The 26,132-nt window shown below is 42.9% G+C and overlaps 1 protein-coding gene across 1 annotated transcript in view; it reads right to left on the bottom strand.

Moving 5' to 3' along the window:
- GRIN3A (glutamate ionotropic receptor NMDA type subunit 3A) overlaps positions 1-26,132 on the bottom strand; it is a 67,932-nt gene that overhangs the window by 5,637 nt on the left and 36,163 nt on the right. The window contains exons 4-6 of the mRNA XM_048290690.1: positions 14,774-14,919; positions 13,053-13,168; positions 10,771-10,922 (exon numbers count right to left, since the gene is read on the bottom strand). Of these exons, the coding sequence (XP_048146647.1) occupies positions 10,771-10,922; positions 13,053-13,168; positions 14,774-14,919 (414 nt within the window). The remainder of the gene's footprint in view (positions 1-10,770; positions 10,923-13,052; positions 13,169-14,773; positions 14,920-26,132) is intronic.

The raw sequence follows: 26,132 nt of genomic DNA, 5'->3' as shown, positions 1-26,132 counted from the left end.
TTTGGTGTTCAGTCAGAGCAAAGGATCTGTCATGGGAAGAGAATCACCTGAACAACAGGGAATTTATGCCATCACCCTAATGAGGTGGAGTGTTAAACATATACAATAATCTGGTGCTTGCAGTGTCTTTGCATTTGTAAAAGCAAGTACTGTTTGATAGAATGTAGTCAATGAACTGTAAAGCAAGTCCTTCATCAGCAGGGAGTAATGTTCATATTTTCTGGGAATTGATTGTTAACTTTCCCTTTTAGTGCTTTACCCCTGATGGAGGGTCATAGAGAAAATGTGAAATAAGTAGCAGAAACATGGTACCCCTCCACTCCCAGCATTAACAGGACTGTAATTGTGTTTGTTAGGAACTCTGACTGCAACTGTGGAAAACAGGAACACTCCCACCTTTCTCTGCCAACCCACCCTTTTCATGTAGGGTAGGAAACCTTTAATTAATTTGTCTTATTGGCATTAATCATGTTTGAACACCAAGAAACTGTGTAGAGCAGAAACCTCCACAAATACCTCCCCTGCAATGTGTGGGTGAGGTATGCATGTAGTACCTTTATTCTCAGGCCTCCATAACTAAGTTTATCAATAACTAAAATCCCTTGCAAAAAACTACTGCCCACAGACAACTGTGGAAATATTTCCAGTAATACAAGTTCCAGTCTTATCTTTCTATTAAACAATGTTATTCCGCAAGTAAATTAAAAAAAAAAAAAACAAAAAGAAGGAGCAGAGTTTTGGTAGGGTTGTGTGTCACCTGTGATGCTGCTACCCTGGACCTGTTGTGTTCCTTGTGTTCATTTGCTCGGTGGGTGGGGGTGGGGATTGTGCTTTATTATATCTATTTCTATAAGCTGGAAAAAGAAACTGGAATTAGTCAAAAGATAAATCACAGAATATTTGTGAAGTCTTGTTCTAAGGTCATTTTAAGCCACAGAGTTAGTGAGAGATGAGTCCACTGAAGTTGAGGGCTTGGAAGTCCTGTTGCATACTTTGGTTGGGCGACTGTGAGCTGTATTTCTCTCTTCTGGTTTGTGTATTTGATTTCTGGTTTGCATACTTGATTTCTGTTCTTGAAAACACAATGGTATGAGATAGCATATCATGGGTTTCTTACAAGAACAGAGCTTCAGCAATCTAGCAGAGTGAGAACTTTCCCATGTTGGCACTGGCAATGAACTCTTGTTTTGGAGATCCTCTGCCAAAATCAGCCTCCTTGTCCCAAAGCACACTGAGCAGAACTTTTGGGATGAGAATTTTTGTACCAGTGAATAAACACTTCAAGGGTGTTGAAGGGTATAATGGAGGTGTAAAAGTAATTTCTAAAGAAACTTACTGCAGCGTGGAAAGTGAAAAACCATGGCGGAGTGGCTCTGGGGTAGAAGTGTGTCAGAGTTTTGGCACAAGGGTTTTCTGATATGGAGACTGCATCAGTTCAACCTCAAGGCAAACTTCCCTCTCCACACCAAAATTTCTTATTGACAAGAAACTGCTTTCCCATAGTTTTTTCTTCCAGTTAGGGGCACAGGAGGGTGACATAAAGATTACAGGTGGTAATCTTTACAGGTGCCTTAAACTGTCCAAGAACTGAAGTGTTTGACTGGAGGTCTGTGTGACCTGTTTCTTTAAACTGGCAGTGAAGCCCAACTTTTAGCCCAGGTAGAATGAAACCAGAATGAGGTCCCATGTCTGATCTTCTTCTCAGAGGTCTCAGAGCTAAGATGTCAGTATGGCTCATCTTTGTATTTGTCATGTGTATCTGCAAGATGCAAAAAACTTGCTATCCGAAACAGCTGAACATCCTGGTTAAAGGTGCTTTTGCCATTTCTCCAGAAAGCTCTAATGCAAATCACTCCCTTCCCAGAAAGGGTATTCAAAGGCAAGTGTGCAGCAACGTACTTAGAGATGCAGAGTTAACAGTAAACACAAGAACAAACAGTAATTAATAGGGAATGTATTTGCTCAGTCATCTGATGAATACACCTATCTATCGATGCTCCCAAGGCTCCAGCTGTTGGGTAACATCCAGAGAGTAACATCCTATGGGTGGTTCTTGCCATGGGAACTAGGTTTAACGTAATACCATAAAACTCTAGCCATTCAAAATAATAATAATAGAAAGCCCTATTGTGGTGGGGATTCCTGCATGCTGGGATGTCTCCTCCAGCCTGGGGTTGGTGTTTGATGCCATCCCAGCACTGCTGCAGAGAGAACACTTGGGCAGCTCCTTACATGAAAAATAACTCCCTTGTCTTCAGCAAAGCCTCTCTGATTTATGCTGATGAGGGTCTGGCTCCCTGTCCTGTCAGCTCTGCAGAATTGTTTTCTACCTTCCCTGGAAGCAAGTGAAAGAAATTCCAGCACTGTCATCCCAGATGAGTTTTTCACCTGTAACAGATGGCTTCTGAAATTGTCCCAAACAAGACATCTTTTCCTAGGAAAGGAAGTGCTAAAACAAAGCATCAACAATATTTCATCTAGCAATAAAGAAGGTAATGCATTGGAAGAGCTGCCTGATAAAGGCTGCACAGTAGAAGGAAATTTTTGAGACTAAATTAAGTGGGAAAACAAGGTAGGAGAGAAATAATTAACACAGTGTGTCTTGGAGTGTGTGGAGTGATTATACATGGCAGTATCAGCACATTCACAAACCTTTGTAAAAATGGCTATTTATCAGCTGCTCATAATTATTGTAGACACACACACATTAAATAATAAAGGAAACCATCTAGTAGAGGCACCTCTCGTTTTCACTGCTTCATGCTGATTGGAGGAGCAAGCCCTAATCCTTATTTTGTTGTTCCTTTATGTATTTTTAGGTGCATGTATAAAATATATGTGGAAAGAGCAGAAAAAACCTAGTTTCTCTGCATCACTGCTTTCCTCTCTGCTCAAGGGGTAGGGGTGAGGGGAGTGGGCATGTGGGTTGGGGGTGTGATGCCAACAGAAAACAAACTGATGGATTTCCCTATTTCGGTATTTTACTTTCTTTTCCTTTTATATATGTATATGGAGGTTTTTAAGGAATAAAAGCCCACCATGTGGTGTATGCTGTGTTAAGCCAAGATAAATATATAGTCCTTGCTCCAGGTTTGTAATCATAAATCCAGGAGGTAGCTCCCTGCATTTTAGGAGAAGGAACTCAGTTATGGCCATGTAACAGTTCTGGAGCAGTAAGCAATGTAGTCAATCTTGTGATAATTACAGCTAATGGTTGCTACACACTACAGTGGCAACAGCCTCCAAGTTGTATCCCACTGGCAAATTGGGAAATTGGCGTTTTCTGGAAACCAACAAATACAAGAGCAGGTATGTTCTTTTTTTTTAATATATCCTTGGAGAGACTTTTCCAATTTATCAACCCATATCTGTAATTGCTATCTAAGTATTTCCTGTTGCTTCCACCATAGTTATATGCTTTTTTTTTTTTTTGAGCCCTGAATAGTCACAAAGGGATGCAGAGAAGACAGTCTGACATTTGTGTTCACTTTGGAGCAGGGAGCAAAGACAAAACCAGCACTTAATTATTTCAGCATTTGTTTCCATGGGAAGAACTCCTGCATTACTCCCTACTACAGGAGACTGTAAATGCTTTACTCTCCCTTGTTGCACTGAATAAGTCATCAAATACTCCTGTGGTCTAGCTTTGACTAATTAGAAGCTTGTAAAGATCCTTGTAGATGCTCCACAGGTTGGCAGCACAGCACAGATATTGGTGCTACATACTGCTGAACCCAAACACTAAATATGGGTTTCATGTGTGTGTTAACTATAATGATAAGCTGTATTTTTTTGATTGCATTTTCCCCGTAAGGATTTTAAAAAGGTTTGCTGATATTAGGAAGTTAAGTTTTGCAGCACCTGTGCTGAGAAGGAATTAGCAGGGATAAATGGATATGAAGGGCAGAATTCTCAACTCATTTATACATCTCAGTAGGCCTGGAAAATCCTCCTGATGTTGATGCTTTTATTTAGTCAGCTAAGTGCTATTAAAACATGTCCCCTTCTCCATATTATGGCATTTCTTGTAGCTGCAGAGAGATTTATTTTTTCACTTGATTTTCATTCTTATGGCTCTCTGTGCTCTCAAAGAAGTGGCAGCTTAAAAATAATACAAATTTAATCTTTTCAGGGGGATCATCCTTAGCAAAGACTGGTGACCATGGCTTTAGGGTTTCAAGTGACAAATTTCAAGATACTTGAAATTTGAATTTGCCTTGGCAAGACAAGTTCCTTTCCTTGCTTGTTGTGAAGACTTTTGCACAGAGCTGGAAAAACACTCCATTTTGTAATAAATGTTTTATTTTCTGCTCATCAGTTTTCCATGCCCTGTCAGTATCTCCTCAGACAGTCACCTTTTTCTTTTGTTTGTTTTCAGTTTCGATGGATGAATTTAAATCTATTACTCACTTGCAGGAGACATCTTCTCCTGCAGGGCAGAGTCAATACTCATTCACTTCTTTCTGCAAGACCATTGTGCAGAGTATTTTTTTCCACACAGCAAGTCCAGAACCCACTGTCTTTTCCCACACTGAGATGACCCTTTTTCAAAGCAACATCTGTCACTTAGTGAGACCCTTTTTCATAACATTCCCAGTCTCTCCCGTGGGCAAGGGCCACCTCTCCTCCCCACACAGGGAGGTAAGGCTGAGAAAGTTGTCTTGGTACAGTAGAACCTTTTCTCCTGTTATTTGTGTTTGTTTTTCATGCTCTGGCAACAAGGCACTGTGAAAGGTGACTGATGGGCAGCTGCTATTTATGAGCACAGGGCAGTTTTTTTCCTTTTTGCAAGTGTCTGCATGGCCTTCCCTTGACACCTGCAGTGCACCAGGGACAAACATAAACCAGAGTTTTAAGGCTGGAAAAGTCACCGCTGAGCTGTCAGGTGATGGGTGTAACAAAAAAGGAAAGTATTGGTTGACCTTTAAGGGGACTAGAAAAAAGACAAGAGAAGAAAGGCACCATTTTCTGGATGACAGCTGGATGAAATCATGGCAAGATGAATGAGGCACTGTCTGATTGTGCCTCTCGTGTGATGCTGAGGCCAAAGATCATCAATTCAGGCACAAGACATGGCAAGTTTGAGAAAGTTCCTTCAAAGACTTGAGAGAAAAGCCATCCACGGATCCCACTACTGATGTGAGATGAAAAGAGGATTAGTTACCACCCCTGGAGGGATTGAAAGACCTACAGACATGGCACTTAGGGACACAGTTTAGTGGTGGACTTGGCAGTGCTGGGTTAATGGTTGGATTCACTGATCATAAAGGTCTTTGCCAACCTAAATTATTCCATGATTCTAAGACGAAAAGATTTTATTTTTGCTGTGTGCCTGGTCTGGATCAGATGAAAGGCCGTGGTCAAGGACCAATCCCCACTGTTAGCCTGGACCTGTCCCTCAGGCACTGGGAGGAGGTTCATGGCACTGTGCCTTCCCCAGCATCACCACCGTGGAAAGTACTGGGACTGCAGTGACAGGGTCAGTTTGGGCGGCCAGCGTCTGTGTGCTTTCATATATTGTTATTTTAAGTGTCATGTTAGATACCATTTGTGTGAAGCATCAGCAAGTTCTTGATATTAATAGCTGGGATAATGGTATGTGGCAATATATAATTTTTTATTCTGTATGTTGGCTGTTATCAGACAGAACTGCCAGTCAATGTGGAAGTCAGTCTAAGTTCTAGAGCTCCAGCTGTCTTGTCACCATTGTGAATATAAAAGGGAGAATATATAAGCCTTTCAAGTGAAATAGAAGATTTTTAAAAGATGTAGCTAAAAGCTATGAAAGACTGTGTACACTCAGTTAGCTTTTCCCAAAGCATGGACCAGGGAGGGCTCTTCTTTTTTGTACTGTCTTGATAAACCCTGTCCTGGTCATCACTGCCTGACCTGAGCAGCCAAACCCACTGACTGCAGGCATTTTGCCTTTCAGGCATCCCCCTGCCTGCTGCCCTGCTGGCTGAGTGCCAGAGCTGCTTTTTCGACAGGAGCAGAAAATTGCAAAGCTTTTGGTTCCCAAAAATCACAGAACCATAGGCTAGTTTAAGTTGAAAGGGACCTTTCAAGGCCACCTGGTCCAACTGCCCCACAATGAGCAGGGGCATATTCAGTTAGAGCAGCTTGCTCGGAGCTTTGAATGCTTCCAGGGATGGTTGAACACTTTCAGGGATGGGGCACATACCACCTCTCTGGGCAACCTCTGCCAGTGATTTTCCACTTTCTTTGTAAAAACCTTCTCTCCGCAGTCCTTTCTGAGCTTGGGTGGAGCTAATGGGATGGAAGGGCAAGTCCCCAGAGCCTGGCTCCTTCTGAAGAGACATCAATGAAAATAACAGTAGGGTAGAGGGAGGGCTGAGCATACTGTATGCAAAATAAAAACAAATTACATTGTTATGTCCAGATATGATGTAAAAATATAACTCCATCAACCCCTCATCCCTCCTGCACCATGTTCTGCCCTAAGTAGGGAACTCAGCAATTTTACCACAAAGGCATTCCTTTGAAACTACAACAGTTTAAATCAATTTTAAATCAAGACTACTCAAACAATATTGCTAGAAGCTAGCACTCACCAAGAACAGCCACTGCTGCCCACAATTACCTGCAGTGGAGAGGGTAAAGTGCAATTCATTGCAGTATTCCTTCCAAGCCTGAGTTACCTGCATTCCCCGTAAATGATCCGGTGGGTTCTGGCCAGAGTAAGATGCCTCAGGTAAGAGGTCTTGCTGGAGACCATGTTTTTTGTATGTTTTCATACAAAACAGCAGAGTCAAGCCCTTCTGACCTCTGCACTTTGAGACTCATCTTTATTGTCTTCCCAGCTTGAAGAGTCACTGCAAATCTTCCAGCTCCAGGCCAAATAATTTCTTTCCGGACAACTTTGTTTTGAAATGCAGTTTAGAATGAGCAAAGTGCTCAGATAGAGAGAGATGGGAAGAGCTAGCAGTGAGTTCTGCCACAGGAAATATAATTTTCCAGTGTAATACTAGTTAAATATGGTGATTCGGAAGATAGATCTCAAAACAAATCTATAGAAAAATTAACTTCAGTGGGCAGGAGTGGCAGGTGGATAAGAATCAAGTACAGATGAGGAGGTAATGACAAAAACAAATGATGGATATTCCACCAATTTAAAGGCTATACTGATCAGTATTTCACCCACATATATTCCCATTTTGGGGTCATTTCTCTTGGTCGACAGGTGCAGTGTGTCACAGACCAAATTTATCAAAAAGACCTAGAAGGATGCAAAGCCTTACTCTTGCTGTCAGAAGGCAGTTGCTAGGTCTCACTTTGGTATATAATCCATGTGAATGACTACACACTGAGAAGCTGGGGCTTTTTCAAAAAAAGAATTATCTGCTTCTCTGCTGAACATTGTCCACACTTCAATCTGTAAAATACTACTGTGGCTGAGTGCAGGGAGTGAATTACAGAGATTTCTGGGCTGTACAGGAGTAAATGATACAAACCAACATAAAGGTAAGTCCAAGACTAATTCCCATGCTTCTTGCTGTAGCAGTGGGGAACCTGTGCTTTGGAGAGTGTTCGCTGCTTGGCCATTTAGTTTAGTACATTTCTCCCAGCTAAGAAATCGCACATTCTAAAATCTGCAAGTTCTTGGCCAAAAGGAGTGGATGAAGAAGAGGGAATGCACATGTGAGATGCATTAAAAGTGAGGTAACTCGGGAAAATGAAGATCGGGACTTAGCAGAGCTTACCCCACAACAGCACAGACTTGCTGTGGCGTTCTCCTTCTGCTCACTTTCTGATTGCATAAGGACCTTTGAGTGACTTTTTAGACTCATAGAATCCTAGAACAGTTTGGTTTTGAAGACACCTTATAGACCATCTAGTTTCAACCCCCTGCCAAGGGCAGGGGTGCCAACCACCAGGCCAGGTTGCTCCAAGCCCTGTCCCACCTGGCCTGGAACACTTCCAGGGGTGGGGCAGCCACAGCTTCCCTGGGCAACCTCTCCCAGTGCCTCACCACCTAAATTTTTAAGTTCTTCCTTGCACCTTATCTAAATCTAGCTCTTTCAGCTTTAGGACCTTCCCCCTTGTCCTGTCATTCCATCTTGTCCAAGTCACTCTCCAGCTCTCTTGGATCCCCTTTAGGCACTGGAAGGGGCTGTAAGTTCTCCCTGGAGCATTCTCTTCTCCAGGTGAACACCCCCAGCTCTCCCAGCCTGGATCCAGAGTAGAGGTGCCCTCTGATTACCTTTGTAGTCTCCTCTGGACTTGCTCCAACACTGCCACACCCTACTTATACTGTGATCCTGGAGCTGGATGCAACTCCGCAGGGGGGTCTCACCAGAGTGAGCAGAGGTGCAGAATCACCTCCCTCGACCTGCTGCCCACACTTTTCTGATGGAGCCCAGGACATATTTGGCTTTCTGGGCTGCAAGAACACTTTGCCAGGTCATCTTGAGCTTCAAACCCACCAAATGCCCAAGTCCTTCTCGCCAGCGCTGTTGTCAATCTGTTCTATATTTGTGCCCTGCCTGTGTCTGTGCTTGGCATTGACCCAACCCAGGTGCAGGACTTTGCACTTGGCCTTGTTGAACTTCATGAACTGAGTGCTTCAGTTCAGACACCTGAACAAACTTGTTGGACCTTAGTTTCTGAACAAAAAACTCAGTTGTGCATGTTGAATTAGTGCAACTGAAGATGAAATAAGGACTATGGTCAGACAACCAGCCTGGGTGCAGCTAGACCTGCCCTTCTTTTTGGACTTCACATGGAGGTAATAGTCAAAAGGCTAAATTACTTTAAAGCACAACATGTCTTCCAGCTGTGACCCCATGTTTAAGGCCTCCCTTAAAATCCTGTTGTTGAAACCTACTCACTAGTGGGGAAAAAAAAAAAAAAAAGAATTCCATGGAGCTATTCACAGGGCAAAATCTGAAGTTTCTTTTCAGACTGGAGAAGATTTTTTCCCCATCTCCTCTCCCTTTGTTGGGAGGCCTTGAAGAATCTTTTGTTGATCATGCACCCCTACTGGTAACGTTTTGAGCAAGGACCCCCATATATGTACATCTATTTACAATTTTTATAGGCAGGTAATACTCAGGCTCTAATACTTTACTCCTGCAGCCCAATGGATCATCTCATACCCCTCCCAGGGGCTCTATGCACCTCACTCTACAGACTTAAAGGAGCAACCATATGTTCTGGGAGAAAAGCAGTACTAATTAAAACTATATTTTTAACTGGAATTTATTCTATGACTAAGAATACAGAGAATACAGCCCCAGGTGAATCTTCTGGGGTAAGATGGTCAGAGGAAGCTCCTTATGTCACATCACAAGGGAATTATTAGGAAGATGAGTTTTCTCTGCTGTAAGAGCTTTGGGTTTTAAGACAGTTGAGGTAATTAATACCATTACCACCTTGTCATTTTCCTGAGATTTAATTCAAAAGACTTGTTAAATTGTAGAGTAACAAGAGGTCATTGAAGGAAGAGCTATTCTAAAAAGACAATTCCCTTTTTAGATGATAATACAATTTTCAGATAAGCTAAATCAGAAAGAGAAGTGAATACACACTCCTGTTTAAGTTTTCTTTCTTGTATTGAATTAATCACATAAAAAAAAGAAAGAAAAAATTGAGTAAGTTGGATAAAAAAAAAATTGAATTTTCCTCTATGAATGTCTGATGTTAAAATATAATTTATTTCTTATTAGCACAACTGTAATGAAAAAGTAAAAAATTTAGTAAGACACACAGAAGTACCCTAAAAAATTATGTATTAAAGATGCTGAATACAGATTTACTTTGTCATATCTCTAAAAAATGCTAACTTTCTAGTGATTTAGTTAGCAGCTAGAGGTTTGCAGATGAGATGCTCAGGTGACGACTGAAAAGTGGGAGTCAGAGCCCCAGGAAACTGGGCTTCTCTTTGATAGGAGAATGCTGCCACTTCCTCAGGTGCATACATTGTGTGTTTGGCATTTGGCTGAACACTCTGAGAATGAGACAGCAGAGTTCGAACTGTTTTGTACCAGTCACAATACATAACCAACCCCTTCTGGAAGACTTTGAGCTGCGAGTGTGCTTTAAGCTTCAGACAATGCTGGTTCTTTTGACTCCTCAATACTTTACCTTTTTTTTCACTTGAAAGTCTGGGGAACTTGAGGAAAAACTGCTATTCTGGTAAGAGTCATCTTTTTCTCATAAATAAAAGCCTACCTCTTCAGCTGCCATGAGCTGGCGTAACTCCTCTGATTTGGTACTTCCATGTACCAAGTACATTCATGAAGATTTACTTCCTTTTCCTGTAGATCTACATGGAAGTGAGACCTACTCCCCCTCTCTTAGAGATGGTATCTCAGCAGACCATTTCCAGCCTGAAATCCTGTCTTTGGTACAGGTAGCGGCCACCCATGTTAGGAAGTAGTCAGGGTGTATTAGAAATTTGGGATGTGCTGAGCTCCCCCTCTCTCTGTGGATGGTGATACACACACAGCTGAGTGGAATCAGACAGGTTTGCCATGCACTGCGCCAGATCAGGATTTTTACTGCCCTTTTCATGCCCTGCTTGTCTCCAGAGGAGCTCTCTGGTGCCTCACTCAGCAGCACAGTCCCACTGACGTGATTTTCCTGCTCTCATCTGACTGCTCCCCAGGTCAGCAGCTCTTGTCCTCAAGGCCTCCTCCTTCCCTTCAGGTGCCACCCATCCCTGCCCTGTGGGAACGTCATTAGGAACGAGGGGAGATAATTGTCAGCTAGCACAAAGCCTCACTTAGGTGATCTGAGTTCATCACTTACCTCCGTGACGGCGAAGCTTCTTTTCCCACAGGGAACAACCTTGTACCACTTGTCATGCAGAACATCCATGAAGCCGTGGGATTTGTACTGGCTGATCAGGTCAGAGATGTTTGAGGTGAGAGGAGAGTTGGGGGGAAGACCAATGCCATATCCTAGAAGGGAGAACAGTACCATGATCTCTCTCTTGTTTGGTTTTTGCTGAAATATGCTCATCTCAGCATGGAAGAGCAGGCTGACACTCTGTTTCAGCCAGCCAGCTCAAACCTGGCTTACTGTGGTCTGAGAATGCTGAGACAAGACCTTTTTTTGTGCAAAATAAAGTCACTCAGTATAAACAAAATAAGCAAATTCAAAATTATTATGGCCATACAAGAAATATGTAAAACTGGAGGTTCAAAAACTTAAAAGGGAGGCAATGGATGAATAAATCCTTTCTCTAGAAACACAGACATTTTCATGCCCTTGCCATGGATTCTTTCAGCAATGCAAAAAGGCCTCAATGTCACATAAACCATTCTGTGATCCCCTTGCATTGTTAGAGCACTGAATGTGACTGTGGTGTCAGATGTGACATTTTCTTCCTGCGCATTTTCTGATGAGGAGCTGTATGCACGTAAATATATACAGGAGCAATCTTCATTGTCATCACACAGCAATTTAAAGCCCAGGGGCTATACTTTCAGTTCATGCACTTCTGCTCTGGCACTGACAGGGACTTCCAGATACTAACAAATGCAGTTTTTAGCCACTGTGTTGTCTTTCACCATGTCGAAGTGCTGGTAAAGGACTTAGTGTAAGTGAAAATGAATTCAGTAACTCTGATTATGGTATTTCTATTTGCAGATTCTGGGGTTTGACTTTAGAAATTCTAAACAAATACAATTGATGTCTCAAAGGCATTCAGTTGCATGCCAATTATCTGCAGAGATTCATTTCCAGTCCACTGTGGATTTTTGTTTTTCAGTTCAGAATTCAAAATTTCAGACTGTTTCCTTAAAAAAGCCCACAACAACACAGGAAGAAATAAAAAAACCCTCACAGACAGACAAGTGCTGAATTTGCCATGACAGTGGCTCTCTTTTCAATGAGTGATGAGGTGATAAGTGTTCCTACAATGCAGTAGTCTCCCTTGCTCCCGAGATTTTTATACTGTGCCTAAAATTCCACCTGAATAAATTTGCTCACGTCAAAGGATTTGTTTCAGAGTTGGCACAGCTAAGACTCATAAATACCCCATTATCAGCATATTTCTTTTGTAATTGGGGTATATGAAATCCAGTCATCCAAAATCATACAGTTAGGGGTCTATTTGTTTGTTTCTTTTTCTCTATTGAAATCTAATCTACTTGATTCCAAGTTGTGGAAGGTTTCAGTTTTACTTCAGCAGAGCAGACCTTTCTGAAAGGGATTTATCAGGTTTCTGAAGGAGGTTGTTTTATCATATGATGGGAGCAGTTGGAGCGATTGACTTCGGAGGGGAGGGAAGTGGAAGCACCAGTCCTTTCCACTGGCCATCTATCACAGAAGTGGTTCCTCAAGTCTGCTGCCCATGTGCTCATCCATGCTGGAAGCAGCTTCACACCAGCCTTGCTTCCAAAGGCTGCCTTCTGAGCTGTCCTTGCTAATTCCTTGAGGCTGCAGGAGTCCACACACCAGGGCAGGCTCCCTTCTCAGTTAACTACAGATTCAGTGGGAATCTTGAGCTGACCTTTAAAATGGGAACAGTATTTGTCTGCTTCAGATGAGAGTGAAACTGCAGAACTGCATTTTGAACATGTTTGAACTGGGTTTTGAACACGTGTCAACAAAGCGAGCTGTCAGAAGAGAAGCCTCATTTCAGGGGCCTCTTTATTTCATGGCGAGCAGGGAGATGGACTGTGCCTCCTACTTGTCTGGAGACAGACTGCCTGAGCACTTGGAATAATTCCTATATTGAGCATGGCAACAGGTCACAGAATCACAGAACCACAGCATGGTTTGGGTTGGAACGGACGTTAAATACCATTCAGTTCCAACCCTTCCATGGGGAATCTTCCACTAAACCAAGTTGCTCAAAGCTCCACCCAACCTGGCCTTGAAATAGGTGGTACAAGTGATCTGAGAGCTCAAAAAAACACAAAAAAAGGCTGGAGCTTTTATTCTGCTCAGTCACTGAGAATTTTGTCATAATCCTCAAGGGGTCCTCAGTTTCACCTCCGTATTTTCACTGAGAATACCACAGGACAACAAAGCAAACTCAGCACAGCAGAAACAGAGCAGTGTGTTATAAAACTGGTTATTACCTTCAATGGCAAAGGGTTTTCCCACAGTTAAGAGCTTGCAGTCGGCATCTATTGACACTTCATAATCTAAGAGTGCTTTATCCATGATGAAGGCATCGAGTTTCTCTGGATCATGCCTGTATTCAACATCAAAGTCAGAAACACAATCACTTCACAGTCTAAGGCTCAGTGACACTCATTGAACACTTGTCCATGCAGTTTTCTGGAAGATTACTGTAGGAAAACAGGAGCCAGGGACAGCTATTTGCACATCTGCACTTAAAATGACAAGTGGTTTATGTTTTGAAGGAGGGAATTGTGCACAAAATGCAAACTTGGTGCCTTTGTGCATTAGGAGTAGTCAGCGTGTTTAGGACTTATTTTGCTTCCACAAAATGCTATTGTTCTGAAAGACAAAAACCACTACAATATCTTGAACTTTGACTCAATTGAGAGTCAGCACAAGGCTTTAGTGGAAAAGATCAAAAATTGCTAAAATACTTTGGAATTTTATTTTGGTAATTTAATACCAATTTTATTTGTTATTTGGTAATTTAATTGGTGTCTTGGTTTCTTTGTGATGTTAAGCTTGGGGATATTAGAGAAAAAACACAGAAGGATAACCTATTCAATGTTGTGTCTCATCCTTTCTCCTTGAATATGAGGTAAATTATCTCCTTCACCCAATTCAGCTTTTCTTCGTGTTGTCTTCATGAAGACAGATGACTGAATTTTACTAAAATAATAATTTCTGAACAGCATGCTTGGATAAAATAATGATACAAAAGAACAGTTGCAGTGCCTGTTCTCATCTGATCCTGGGACTGCACCATTCAGTTCATTCCTGTCCCCTTAAAACTCTGTGTGTTCTCCTGATGTGATTACTTCATTGATTTCAATCCATTGACTCCAGTTTGACCCAAAGAACTGCCATGCATTATCAATAGGGTGGGTCTGGGAAAAAATATCTAAACAGAAAACAACAGGAAAAAACTGCTGGTGAAAAGTTCTCAGGCCATCTGCTACGCAACTTCTAAGATAAAATGAACAAATTATTTCAGGCTTATTGCCACCTCTCCTGTTTCCTGCAAGAATTGTGTGTCCCCCAGACTGTCAAGCACAAATGTCTCTGAGGTACACTGACATGATTCCTCAAGCAACAAGACTTCTATTACTTTTTACCAGTCTAGTGCTTCTTTTATTCATTTTAACGACAAATTAAGGTTCCTCTCTGAGAACCTCCTTTCCTCGCACCACACTGAGGAACCTCATTGGCAGCTTTTGCTTGGACTGCATGTTTTTTTCTGAATGTTTCTCACTGCCTGGGCTCCCAAGCTCAGAAACCTGCCAGGAGTTTATACATTGTCCTTGCCTGATGGCACCCCCACACCCAGGTGAGGTACCTGGGCATTCCCACCTTGCCCAAATGCATTTTAATCCACTGAACTCCATGTTTTGTGGGACCCTCAGCACCGGGAAGATCAGAGGGAAAGGATCAGTGGGACATGGGATCCATGGAGTGGTGATATTTTCTACTTCATCTGTCTCTCTGTCACTATCTTTCTCTCTCCCCACCACCATCACCACCTCTCTCACACATTTACTGTTAAATAAAATCCATACTACTGACTTTGTCCTCGTTTTCACCTTAATTCAGGCATCTCTCTTTTTATTTTATTTTAATACCCAGATGGTAACAACTGGCCAGGGGAGGAGGTGTGGTGCTGCATGCAGGGGCTCACTTCAGGTAGGCCACGCCGTCGTTGGTGGCAGGGACGTTGTAGCGCCGCATGTACTCATGCATCTCCGGGAAGCTCTGCCTCACGTAGTCCTCGGCGCTGCTCTCCCGCACCGTGCCGAACCGGAACCCTTGGGAGGGGTGGTGGAGCTGAGGGCAGGACAGGAGAAGATCAGCAGAGCCATCTGCTTCCCATCACACCTGGTATCTCCGTCCTAGCGTGGCAACAGTTCCTCAGAAACCTGCAGCATTCATGGACCTGCCCCTCTGGGTGTTTCCCTGCAGGTAGCTTCCCACCCCCCAGGAAAGACCTGGAGACACTTACCGGGTGACTAAATAGCCTGTCTGTGTACTCTCAGGGTTTTCTTCAAATGTGAAAAACAATCCCCATGAAGCACCCAAAATCTAGGTGTTTATTGGCATTACTTGTCTCTAGACCAGACAGTGTTTCAGGAAATGTTATGAGAAGCCTCTGGGCTTTCTGGGGCTCTGGGTAACCAGCAGAGGACACAGAGTCTGGATTTGTTTCGGCAGAATATGTTTTACTGACTCCTTAGGGATGAAATTTAGCCTTCTGCAGAAGGGTAGCACCTCCAGTTCATCTCTAGAAGCATAGACACCGTATCACAGTCTTTGCTGCCATTCCTCACAGACAAACTGAGGACTGAAAGGTTGTGTACACCAAAAAAGTCTCCCCTGGCAGTGAGCAGGAGGGAGAATTCCCCTCTGTACAGCCCAGGCTGCAACCATGGCTGTACACACACAGACTCTTTTCACTGTTTTGTGCCCTGCCCTTTTCTGAATGGACTTCATGCTCTGTAGCCCCAAGGACCCCAGTCAGGTTTCACAGATCCCTCTTTCTACAGCTTCTGTTTGCCTTTGGAGCATTTAGAGACTTGTGGGGAAAGTCTCAAGCTGCCATGGAAGAGTCAGGCAGCATCTTCCACTCTGCCAAGCACTTCCTTGAGCTGGCCAAGTGCTGCCAAGCCACAGTAATTCAAAAGCCTTCAGCAACCCACCAGCCTCTAACAGGCCAAGCTTTCAGAGCACAGGAAGCCAAACAGAGCTAAAGCTGAAGCAGTCAGGCTGTATTTGCTTCCCAGGAAGCTCACGGACATCACAGCAGCTTGCAAAGATGATCTCACCACGGCCACGCTCTGCTTGGCAAAGACCAAGCCAAGAAGCATTCTGCCAGTCCATCTGGCCCCTGCATTATCATCTAAGCAGAACGGAGTGCAGAGCACCACAGAGCCATAAAAAGACCTTTCCCCGTCTTCTCTTCAATGACCCCATGGATAAAAGAGTGTCTGTAGTTTTTTTAAGAATAGCAGAGGTAGGATGTAAACTCACAGTCACCCAGTTTAGTTTGAAAATGAACAGAAAAAGGTCTTTTGAATGCTGTTTCTGATGTCATGAAAGCTATGAAAATTCTGTATTTCTGGAAATTTTTACCTGAAAAGTGGGCAGGTGGTAACCACCTTGTGGTCTGCTGATCTGTGATCCCTGTGTTGCAACCTGGGAATGAGACCTGCAGCTAATTACAAGTCTGTGGGCATGAAGGGAGCTCTGGCAGATTTTTTTTTACATGTTCTGGTGTAGACGGCTGTGGGACAAGCAACGCAGGGTGTGCCTCCATCTGGAGCTGGCCATTGTGCTGTGCCAGAAGGACTGTGGGCACAGAGGGAAATGTTCTTGCCTAGGAGTGTGGGAGCAGCATTCAAGTGCCAGAAGACATAAATAACAGGAGCTGGGCTGTGACAATACCTCATGGAGACTTCCAGCACAATGCTGTCAGCCAAAATCTTGAGCCACTGAAGACGACCTGCTTAAAGAAGGAACTTGGAGTAGGGTTCATCTTCTCTGTCCCAAGAAGATCATCACCACAGTCAAGATGAATTGTTTTAGATTTTATTTCTTGGCAGTTTCAGTGAAGAGACTTGAAACCCCATTAAGACCCAACACTGAACCACACTGGCATCTTCCAAGTCAACTTAGGTGTTTGTTGAGAAATTTGTGGCCCACCTAGTGATGCCAACTGCAGTGTAACACCTGATGTGCAGACAAAGTCTGACTTCACTGGAAAGCATCTCTCCCTCAGACTGTCACCAATGTCTGCATTTGGCTAAATTTTTAAGCCTGGATGAGAAAGGCTGGTACAAAACCAGTAAACTGAACCTCCATGCAATTTTCTATCCTAAATCCTTTGCTGAGGACTGCCCACACTTTGCTTTATGTTGGGCATCCTGTCAAATTTCACCCCAAATGATGACAACACTGGAATGTTTATCAGACCAAAAGTCCATCTGGCTTAATATCTTGTCTCTAGCAACACCAGATGCCTGGTAGGAAGTCTTGGGAAGCCTGTGTAAGGGAGTTGTTCAGCAATCCCTTGCATCCAGTGCTCTATCTGCTTCTGGTAATCTTTGCTTTTTCTTAAGCATCATTACGTGGCTGCAGCTTTGTATTTGATGAACTCCTTTTACAAAGGATAAACGTTAATAATTGTTTTAATCCTCTCCGTCTTTCAAGGACTTCTGTTTTCTTCTTACTGCTGCTTATCCACAGGAGGAAAAGGTCTGCTTGCAGCTCTGTGGATTGACAGGGCAAAATGCTGCCAACAGCATTTCACTGATGATTTTCTAAGACTGCTAAGGGTTACTTGCCTCAACAGAAGACAAAAAACTTGAGGATGGAAACAAGACTCATCACTTGTCATTGCTTTCTTACCTTCTGTAGTCCTCTCCTGGGATGATTATGTGACAAGATGAAAAACCACAAATATCTGTGTCCTGACAGGATAGGTAAATGCCATAGTCTTACTGTGAATCTTGCCTTGTTAGCTGTCTCTTTTTTCTAACCTTTTCTGTTTCTCATGCTCTCTTTCTCTTGTGTTTCTTATGTTTTGAAAGCTCTATACTGAAAGAGTCTTTCTGTTTTCTATAAACCAATAACAGAATCTTAATGCCTAGGGCTTCAGAGAAATCATGAAGTCTGAAAAATCAGCACTTGAAGAACCAAGAATGGATTCTACATATTTTCTTTTAAACTTGTAATTCAGGGGATGCAGTTACTTATATTTATACCAGTAACAGAAATATAAAGACCAGCTTATTGGAAGAAAGAGCTGTTGAAATTAGAGTAATTTCTACTATGTAGGTTCTCTGCTTCTGTGTATATACTGTGTTTCTCCATTCAAAGCTCAGTTATTGCCAGAGCAAAAGGCAGGTAAAGGGCTAGGAAATGTTGACAATTTTTATATCCAGAACACCTGGAGGTTTACTGGTGACTCAAGTACAATTAAAAATAAATTAATGTAATAGCTGCAGATCCATCCCCAGATATGAGTTTTCTCGGCACTCAGCTTAGATAGCCTTACAAAGCCCCACCAAAATCAGACATCTGTGACTGTAAGAAGTGGAAAGAACAAGGTTTGTTTAGACCTGGAGGGAGGTTTTGAGGCAACAGTGAAGTCCTGGCTTGACAATTCATTGAACAAGATGTGAAGATTGTTATGGGTACAGATATTGCAAAATAGCAGTATCTCAAATAAAGACATTTAAATTTCTTTAACTGTCAGATCATTGAACCACAGAATCATTTAGACTCAAAAGACCCTTAAGATCAGACCCCAACCACTAACCCAGCATTGCCGAGCCCATCACTAAAATATGTCCCCAAGAGCCACATCTACATGTCTTTTAAACCCCTCCAGGGATGGCAACTTCACCATTTCCCTGGGCATGCTGTTCCAATGCCTGACAACCCTTACGGTGAAGGAATTTTTCCTGGATCTCCCTTCTGAAGACTCATTAGTATTTATCAAGCCACCAGCCCTTTGAGTGTTATCTGGGAAGGCCACCACAGCCAACTGCAGCTGGCTGTGAGCTTGAGCAGGGAAATACCAATAGCCTGGGCAGTCTAACAACAAGGGTATGAACATAACAATTGAGTAGCTGTGTTAAAAGCTATTAACTGCTAATGTATTTTAATATTTTATTTGTTAAAAGCTAAAAGGGGTTAAAAACCTATTTAGTGCTGCTGGTTAGCGGCTCTCCTAAAAATGGTGACAGCTCCAGCAGCTAACAGTATCATTTTTGCGTCTCAAGTACTGGAGATCATGGATTTCGTATTGATGAACTGAGTTTTACACCTGAAGCTATGGCGTATACCACAAATGGCCATTCTTTAGGTGCACCCCAAAGTTTTAGAACCATCTCCACACTCTACTGTGAGGAAGCTGTTGTACATGAAGTTGTGATGGTGCACATGGTGACATCCCATTTGGACCTGGTTTAGCATTTGGGGCAGACTCAAGAGATGAGTGGGACACGGAGCCAGAGGGGTCTGAGCACTGAGTGCTTGGATTTCACAGGTTCAGGGCTGTGGAATGCCAAGACTAGAGGATCTTGCTGCACAGGACAGGGATGGATGGCTCAGGAGGATGTCCCATCTCCTGTGAAGGCAGCAATCTTGGGAGGGAGGACTAGGACGTGCTGCTGGGAAGTAGAGGATGAAGGTACAGGAGAAAGGCTAAGGAGCCTTGGAAGCAAGCATTCTTTCTGGAACTGGTGTCCCTGTGAACACTGCTGTCCCTGTAACCTCTCAGGACAGTGTCTACTGTACGACACATGGATTGTGCCCAGTATTTCCAAGAACAAGTCTCACTGTCGAAGAAAACGTACCATGGGTAAGGAAACAAACAAGAGGCAATGTTTTCTTACACAGTGTAAGAAAACAAGGGGAAATGTGAATGCCGCCAAGCCCTGAGGAGGTGAAATGGTTGTTGGGTCACTTGAGCCCTGAGACAGGGAGGCCATGTAGTGTTTAAGGAACTCAAGAGCTTTACAGTACATCCAGCTTCTCTGACAGTGCCAGGAAAAGCTCTGGGACTTCTCAGAGTCTTCTGTGCCTTGCATAACATGGTACTCTCAGACAAATGATGTTTGTGCTTCTTGCTCCTGAAAGCAAACACTGCAGCTACCAGTTCCTTTGCCTTGGCCCCTTACTTTCAGATCTTCTTGGTTTCTGTCTGCTGCTGTTAAAACATCTGCTGAGTGGGAAGTGGAGAACTTGTTTTATTTGGGAAGATGTTGAGATGAATTGGGCATCTGCATACATCCATGGCTTGGGGTGCCAATTATGCATGAAAATACCAATGTGATAAACACCAATGTGATGAAACCACAGCAGCAGAAACAGGAAAACACAATCCTGAATGACAGGGCTTTTGCATAACTTGGCACATTCCATTTTATGTAATGCATTGCCATTGCACTCAATGCTGTCAGCTGGGGAGAACACCTAGATCCCAACTTGAAAGGAAACAGGCCCAGAAATCTCCAGTACAGGTTGGGATTTAGAACTGAAAATGCATGAGATACTGCCAGCAGTTAACCCTGGCACAACCGAGGGTGTGGGGTTTTGAGGTCTTTCTAGCAGGTTCTGGCTTTTTAGGACTTTTCAGTGCTGCAAAGCCAAATGATTTGCCTCAAGGACTTTCCCCCCTTGATGCCCTGATTTTGTTTAGTATCATTTTGAGGTTTGCATCACAGTTGGTTGCCATTGACTTTTGCAGTTAGAACCCCAGGTGGTCAGTACAGAAAAATTATGGTCTCAGCTCCAAAAAAGTAGGCAATACAATATTGCCTTCTGATCCCACGGAGTTTGAGCTTGCTGGGACCTGTGAGGAGACGAGAAACATCTAAGCAGAGCAACTGCTGGGAAGGGAAATTGTGGCTATTTTCTACAAGCGATGATGTAACTACGAAATCTAGGAAATGCCTTCCCAGCACCTGATTGATGGGGTGCAGCACCTGCCTCACTGAGTCTGGCTCAGAACCATTCTGTGCATCTTGAAATGGGACTGGAGGAAAAATGCTTTGGGAACTCCACTTCTAATCATGATCTCAACTCATGAGATGCATTTCATCACCCATTCTATTTTTTTGAGGGGAATGAGAAAAGGGCAATCCAGTAGCTGAGTGCAGCACCAGTGACCACTCATCGCAGTGACAGAGCTAATGTGCTTTTTAACGAGCTTTTACCACCACCTATAATGGTGCTTTTTAATTTAAATAGGGTATAGAAAGGAGGAACATGTCTGAAAGTGCTTTCCCAACTTTTATAACAAGCTCTGAGGAAAAACATTGGTGCAAAAGGTTTTAGTATCTCACTCCCATGACAGTGCTGGTTACCCGGTATAACACCAAGTGCAGTGTTTAATGGGCACCTCGTGTATCAGCAGAATTGCCAGCATGATCCCTGCCAGGGAACTGCTGCAGGATCTTGAAATCTGCTCAGTTTCTACCTACTGGAGAAGGGTAGCATTAGGTGAAGAACTGATGTGGTTTTAGAAATGTGCTGTTTTAAAACGACACTTCTGTCTCTGGCACATAAAGCAATAGCATTTTACTTTGCCTTACGTAACACAGACATTTAGGGGATCTTCCAGCCACTAAAAGATTTCTCATAGCCCAGTGACAAAATATAAGCAATTGGAAGTGTTAAAAAAGAGTTTCAGGGGAAAATGAACAACACAAACGAAATAATAGTAATAAAAAAAAATCCCAACCACAAACCAATGTAAAACTGTTCATGGGCTTTCCCTACTTATCTGAAGAGTTTTCAAAAACTGAATATTTATGGGGTGCAGAAGGAGATGAAAGAAAATTATTCACAGTGAAGCACATGAATTTCAGATTTTAGCAGATGAAAATTCACAGCTCAGCTTCTGGAAGTGGAGGTTTTGATCAGGGACTGTCCTATGTGCTCAGGCTTCGGAAGCCGAGATGTTCCCAGAGCCTCCAGGAGAGGGTGTTTGCAGAATACATTTGAACCAACGCTTTTGCTTCTCTGTTGCAGAAAGTGTCAGTGGAGCTGATTCTTTCCTTGCCAGGATAAGGTTTTCTTAAGATTCTGTCACTTTGAATCCAGCTCAGGAATCCAGCTCAGCAAGGTCATTAGTTGGCATAAAACCTGACAGCGGCACTGAAGTCAATGAGCAGCTTCAATCTGGACACAAGTGCACAGTCCACTGCTGACAGCTTATTCTCTTCATTGCAACAAGGGAATACGTGAAAGGAAACTGTGACTTAGGAATCTGCTCAAAAATATGAACCTTTGTGTTGATGGTCCCTGTGTGAGTGCTAATAATTAAACTTAAGACCTGTTCTGCTCCTTTGTGTGTTGGAAAAGCTGTTCAACTCAGGGACGAGACTGAGGACTCAGATCTGTGGTTAATTTCTGAGGATTGCTCTGATGATTGAGTTGCTAGGCAGTGCAAAAAACTCCATAAAAAGAGCACTCTGAACATGCAGGTGTGTTTATCCCTGTTTCTTAATAGCATTCTAAGTGTTTTCTGGACAGAGGGATCTTTGAGCTGTGATTTATTCTGGGAGAGATGAGAACTGTAAGGTAGAAAGTGTAAATAATTGTAGGAAAAATGGATAGACTGAGGGGAAAGAAGGGATGTTATTCCCAAAAGTCCACAGATCACTGCTTCTAATTCCACTTCAGCAGCACAAAGCAGCTGTAAAACTGTTCCAGATGGAATCACTTCATCCAGCATGTTCTTCTGCTTGCTCCCTGTAAAACAGGGCTAATGCTGCTGTCAGGCAGGTGAAATCCTTTTCAAATTACATGCAAGGGAAGGAGAGCTGTGTGGCTGAGAACATGTTCAAGCTACCAAAGAGATACAGAGGATTTCTGATTAGAGACTCTCTCTCATCCTTCCATCCCAAGTCTTGGGTCTCTGGATAAAAAGCTATCACAGATCTCTACGAGCCTCTGAGGGCTCAGGGAGGAAACCTCATGCGGCAGCAGCTTGAAGTGTAGGTAGTGCTCCCACCTTCAAAACCATCATCTTTAAAATCCTTTTTCTTACAAATTTCTTCTGCTCCAGCTGTTGCTGGTTGAAGGTCAGTCCTCACACCCTCTGGCCATGTGGCAACTGCCCCCTGGGTACCAGGGCTAAAAATAATGCTCTGCCTAAACCTGTAAGGCAGGAATAGTGCTCTGTGCTTTCCAGGAGCAAACAGTAGCTTTGTGTTGTAAAGGGGTCATTAGTCACCAGGATGAAGAGGTTTCCAGCTGTAGGTGGTGGGACTGTCTACCTGCACATGATTTCTTCAACATGTTATTTGCTATTCGCTTTGGGTTCAAGAGCATCAAATGAAGGTAAATCACAGGGAGTCCTGTGTTACTGATGGATCCAACATGGAAACAGAAAGGGATTTGTCCGTCTTGGAATCAGTGAGGAATGTGTTAAGCATGAAGTGTAAATGAAAAATTACGGCCACATTTGGATACTTGGGCCTCTTGCACAGTGAAGTACAGACATTAATATTTGACTTCACCTGGTGTTCAGTCAAATCCTAATGCACTCAATGAAAACCACAGCTTCTTCCAGAGGGCTTGGACCCTTGTCATCCCTGAAGCCCCTTGGATCAGTGCAGGACTTCTGTCTCCAGGAAGGTGAGCCACAGTAGCATTCTGGTCTCTCTGGATCACAATTGCTGTGACTTTTGTGAACAATAATAGACACCCTCCATGCTGCCAAGTCAGCTGCATGATGGCCTTCCACCTGTCAGGTGCTAACATCATCTTCACTGTTCTCTGCCACTCTTCACCAGTTACTTCAGTAACTTCTTCTGTAATTCTCCACTTGCATTATTTCTTGCAAGGGTCTGAACCCCACCTATGATGCAGTTGCTATTTCTGGTGGTGGGCTCACTTTCCTTTTTTTTAAGAAAGGCTATGACATTTAGTATTTAGGTTTGTGCAGCTTGAGAGTAAGAAAACGACAACCATATAGATGGGAAAATGCTAAAACACATTAATTCCTTCTGGTGCTTGAAGAACAACCTTCACGACCTGCCCCACATGGAATGAAGACAGCAGGACTTCCTCTCTTCCACGCCTACCCCTAAATTCTTTGGATCAAACAACAAGGTGAGGTGAGGAGTGGCCAGGGCAGTCGGTGACAGCGTGAGACATTGTGTGTAGGTGAAGACCTTGAGCAGTAAGGGTTAATATGCAAAGATAATAGAAAGATAAACGTTGGCAAGAGGGCATAAAAAAGCACGTTTCATTGGGAAAGGAAACTTGATTTGCAGAACACTGCGGTGCATTTTTCTGATAAAATGGGTATCAGAACAATGCAGATCTGAGCTGGACAGATTCTGAGCCTCCAAAGCTGCAGCTTTAACAAGAAATCTTTAATGAAGTGATGGGGAAGCTAAAGAAGCAAAGATTTCATCTCCATAAATTGCAGGTGCCTTTCATTCCTGTATGAGACAGCTCTGCAATTCTTTATTGTGGCTGGAGCTTGATACTCAATTTTGTCTTTGTCCGAGAGTTTTTTACTCTGCTCTCTGTGACACTGAAAGTCCTCTTGAGTTCAAATCCTTCACTGACTCATTAATACTCAGAAAAGCACCACGTATTAATTAGCAGGCTGTGATCTTGTCAATCACAACCTTCCTGTGCCCAGTAACTTCCTTCACAGAAACAAAGTCTCTGTAGTTTCTTCTTTTAATTGTAAAAAGAACCCTGCAGTCCTGTACAAATACTAAACCCTATGGCAGCAGTAAGATTTCTTTAAACTACACTGAGTTTGTTACTTTTTTTTTGCTATACAACTTAATACATTTAATGCATATTTAAATAAATGCTACTTCATTATCTATTTAGCACATAGCAGTTCAAGTGGCCCCCCTTACAATGATTCATATCAGGCTGCTGCAGTGAAAAACCACAGCAGTAATTTCTTTTAGTGTAATTCCTACAAAAATTCCTTTTTCAGGAAGAAAATTTACCAATAAACACACAACAGTTAAGGCCTCACTCTAAAAACTGCTGAACTCAATGGAAAATACCATTAAGAGCAGGAGTATTTCAATCATGCCTTTAATGATGAAAAAGGCCTACAGAGTGGCTTGATCTTTCTTTTTCTGTGATTTGGTGTTGCTAAGGCTCATCTGCAGTTACTTGCCAGTTGTTTTTCTGGACAGTTTTAATACAAGTAACACAAAGTATTCAACTGATATATTAAGGGCCATAAGGCCTCTAAATTAACTGAGATGCTCATAAATCAGAAATGAGAGCTTGCACCCTCACATTTTACATACCTAGATACAAATATCTGGGTGGTTGTACACATTGAATTTCTGAGTAACAAAACCTCACAAATACCTTGCCTGGATCACTCAAAGTGCTTAGTTTTGTAATAAAAAGGTGGGCAGCTCATAAGAGCAAGTCCTCAGACACTGAACTAGGAGAAGAGCAGAGATTTCTGAGGACTAATCCCACTGCACACCGAGGATGTTGAAAGGACTTGCTGGGTGGAACTTGCCAGAGTGACTGTCGATGTCTTCTCTAGGGCACCTTTTTTTTTTTTTTTGGTGTTTTGAAACACAGTCATTCATGGCAGAGAGAAGGAGGCACTTCCAGGGAATGGTTTAGGTATCCTGAAGCCAGTGCCTTTACAGCAGCCTACCTGTACAAACTGTAGCTGTAAAAGCATAGTAGACTGTGTAAATAATATCTTATATCTTCACTGCAGGCGTGTGAATTTAGGAGAGACAATGCAGTGAAATTGTTGGTGATGGGATCCGCAGGAGCAGCCCTTTTTTGTTAAATGAAGCTAAATAGGTTCAATATTTTATGTTAAAATATAACATGGAAAGGAACTTTCCCACTGTCTAGGGGTGTTTTTGAAGGTAAAGTGATGCAGAGAAGTAAAAACATAACCAGAGTAAATGAACAGGCATGGCTACTCAAGTGTGTGCTAAAGAAGGAAAAGAAAAGCTGACAGCTGTCACGAAAGGCACAATGGCCAGAAAGCGTCCAAAAAGCTCATTAAATTGTTGAAAGAACAACACTTTTTGCAGAAAGAAAGGCCGGGTGTTGGACTACCTTATGGAAAATCTGTCCAGCTCCTCTCCTGCTTCTGCTGTCTGCTTCCATCTTGGCATGTTTGAAATATTTCTTCTGCCCTATGGGCTTCCAGAATTCTTTTGCCTCAAATAACCTGAACTACCCAACACACTCAGGACTTCATGGTGCATCTCCAATACGTATTCTTGAATGAAAAACCTGGAAGCCAAATCTCTGTTTCAGGTCCCCTTTGCCACTAAAAAAACCCCACTCTCTGGGGAGATCCTGCAGAACCACTTGCCATGAGTTGTTTTGCAGAGTAAAAAGTTTTACTTCTAGGCCTTATGAGTGGCTGTACCAAAGAGTAAATTATACATAACTGAGCAACCTGGTGGAGGGTGTCTCTGCCCGTGGCAGGGGGGTGTAACAAGGTTATTTTTAATATCTCGTCCAACCCAAACCATTCTGTGATTCTGTGATCAGACCAG

Source organism: Corvus hawaiiensis, chromosome Z (assembly GCF_020740725.1).
Source record: "Corvus hawaiiensis isolate bCorHaw1 chromosome Z, bCorHaw1.pri.cur, whole genome shotgun sequence".
NCBI lineage: Eukaryota > Metazoa > Chordata > Aves > Passeriformes > Corvidae > Corvus > Corvus hawaiiensis.
This window is presented reverse-complemented; position numbering and strand designations above follow the sequence as displayed.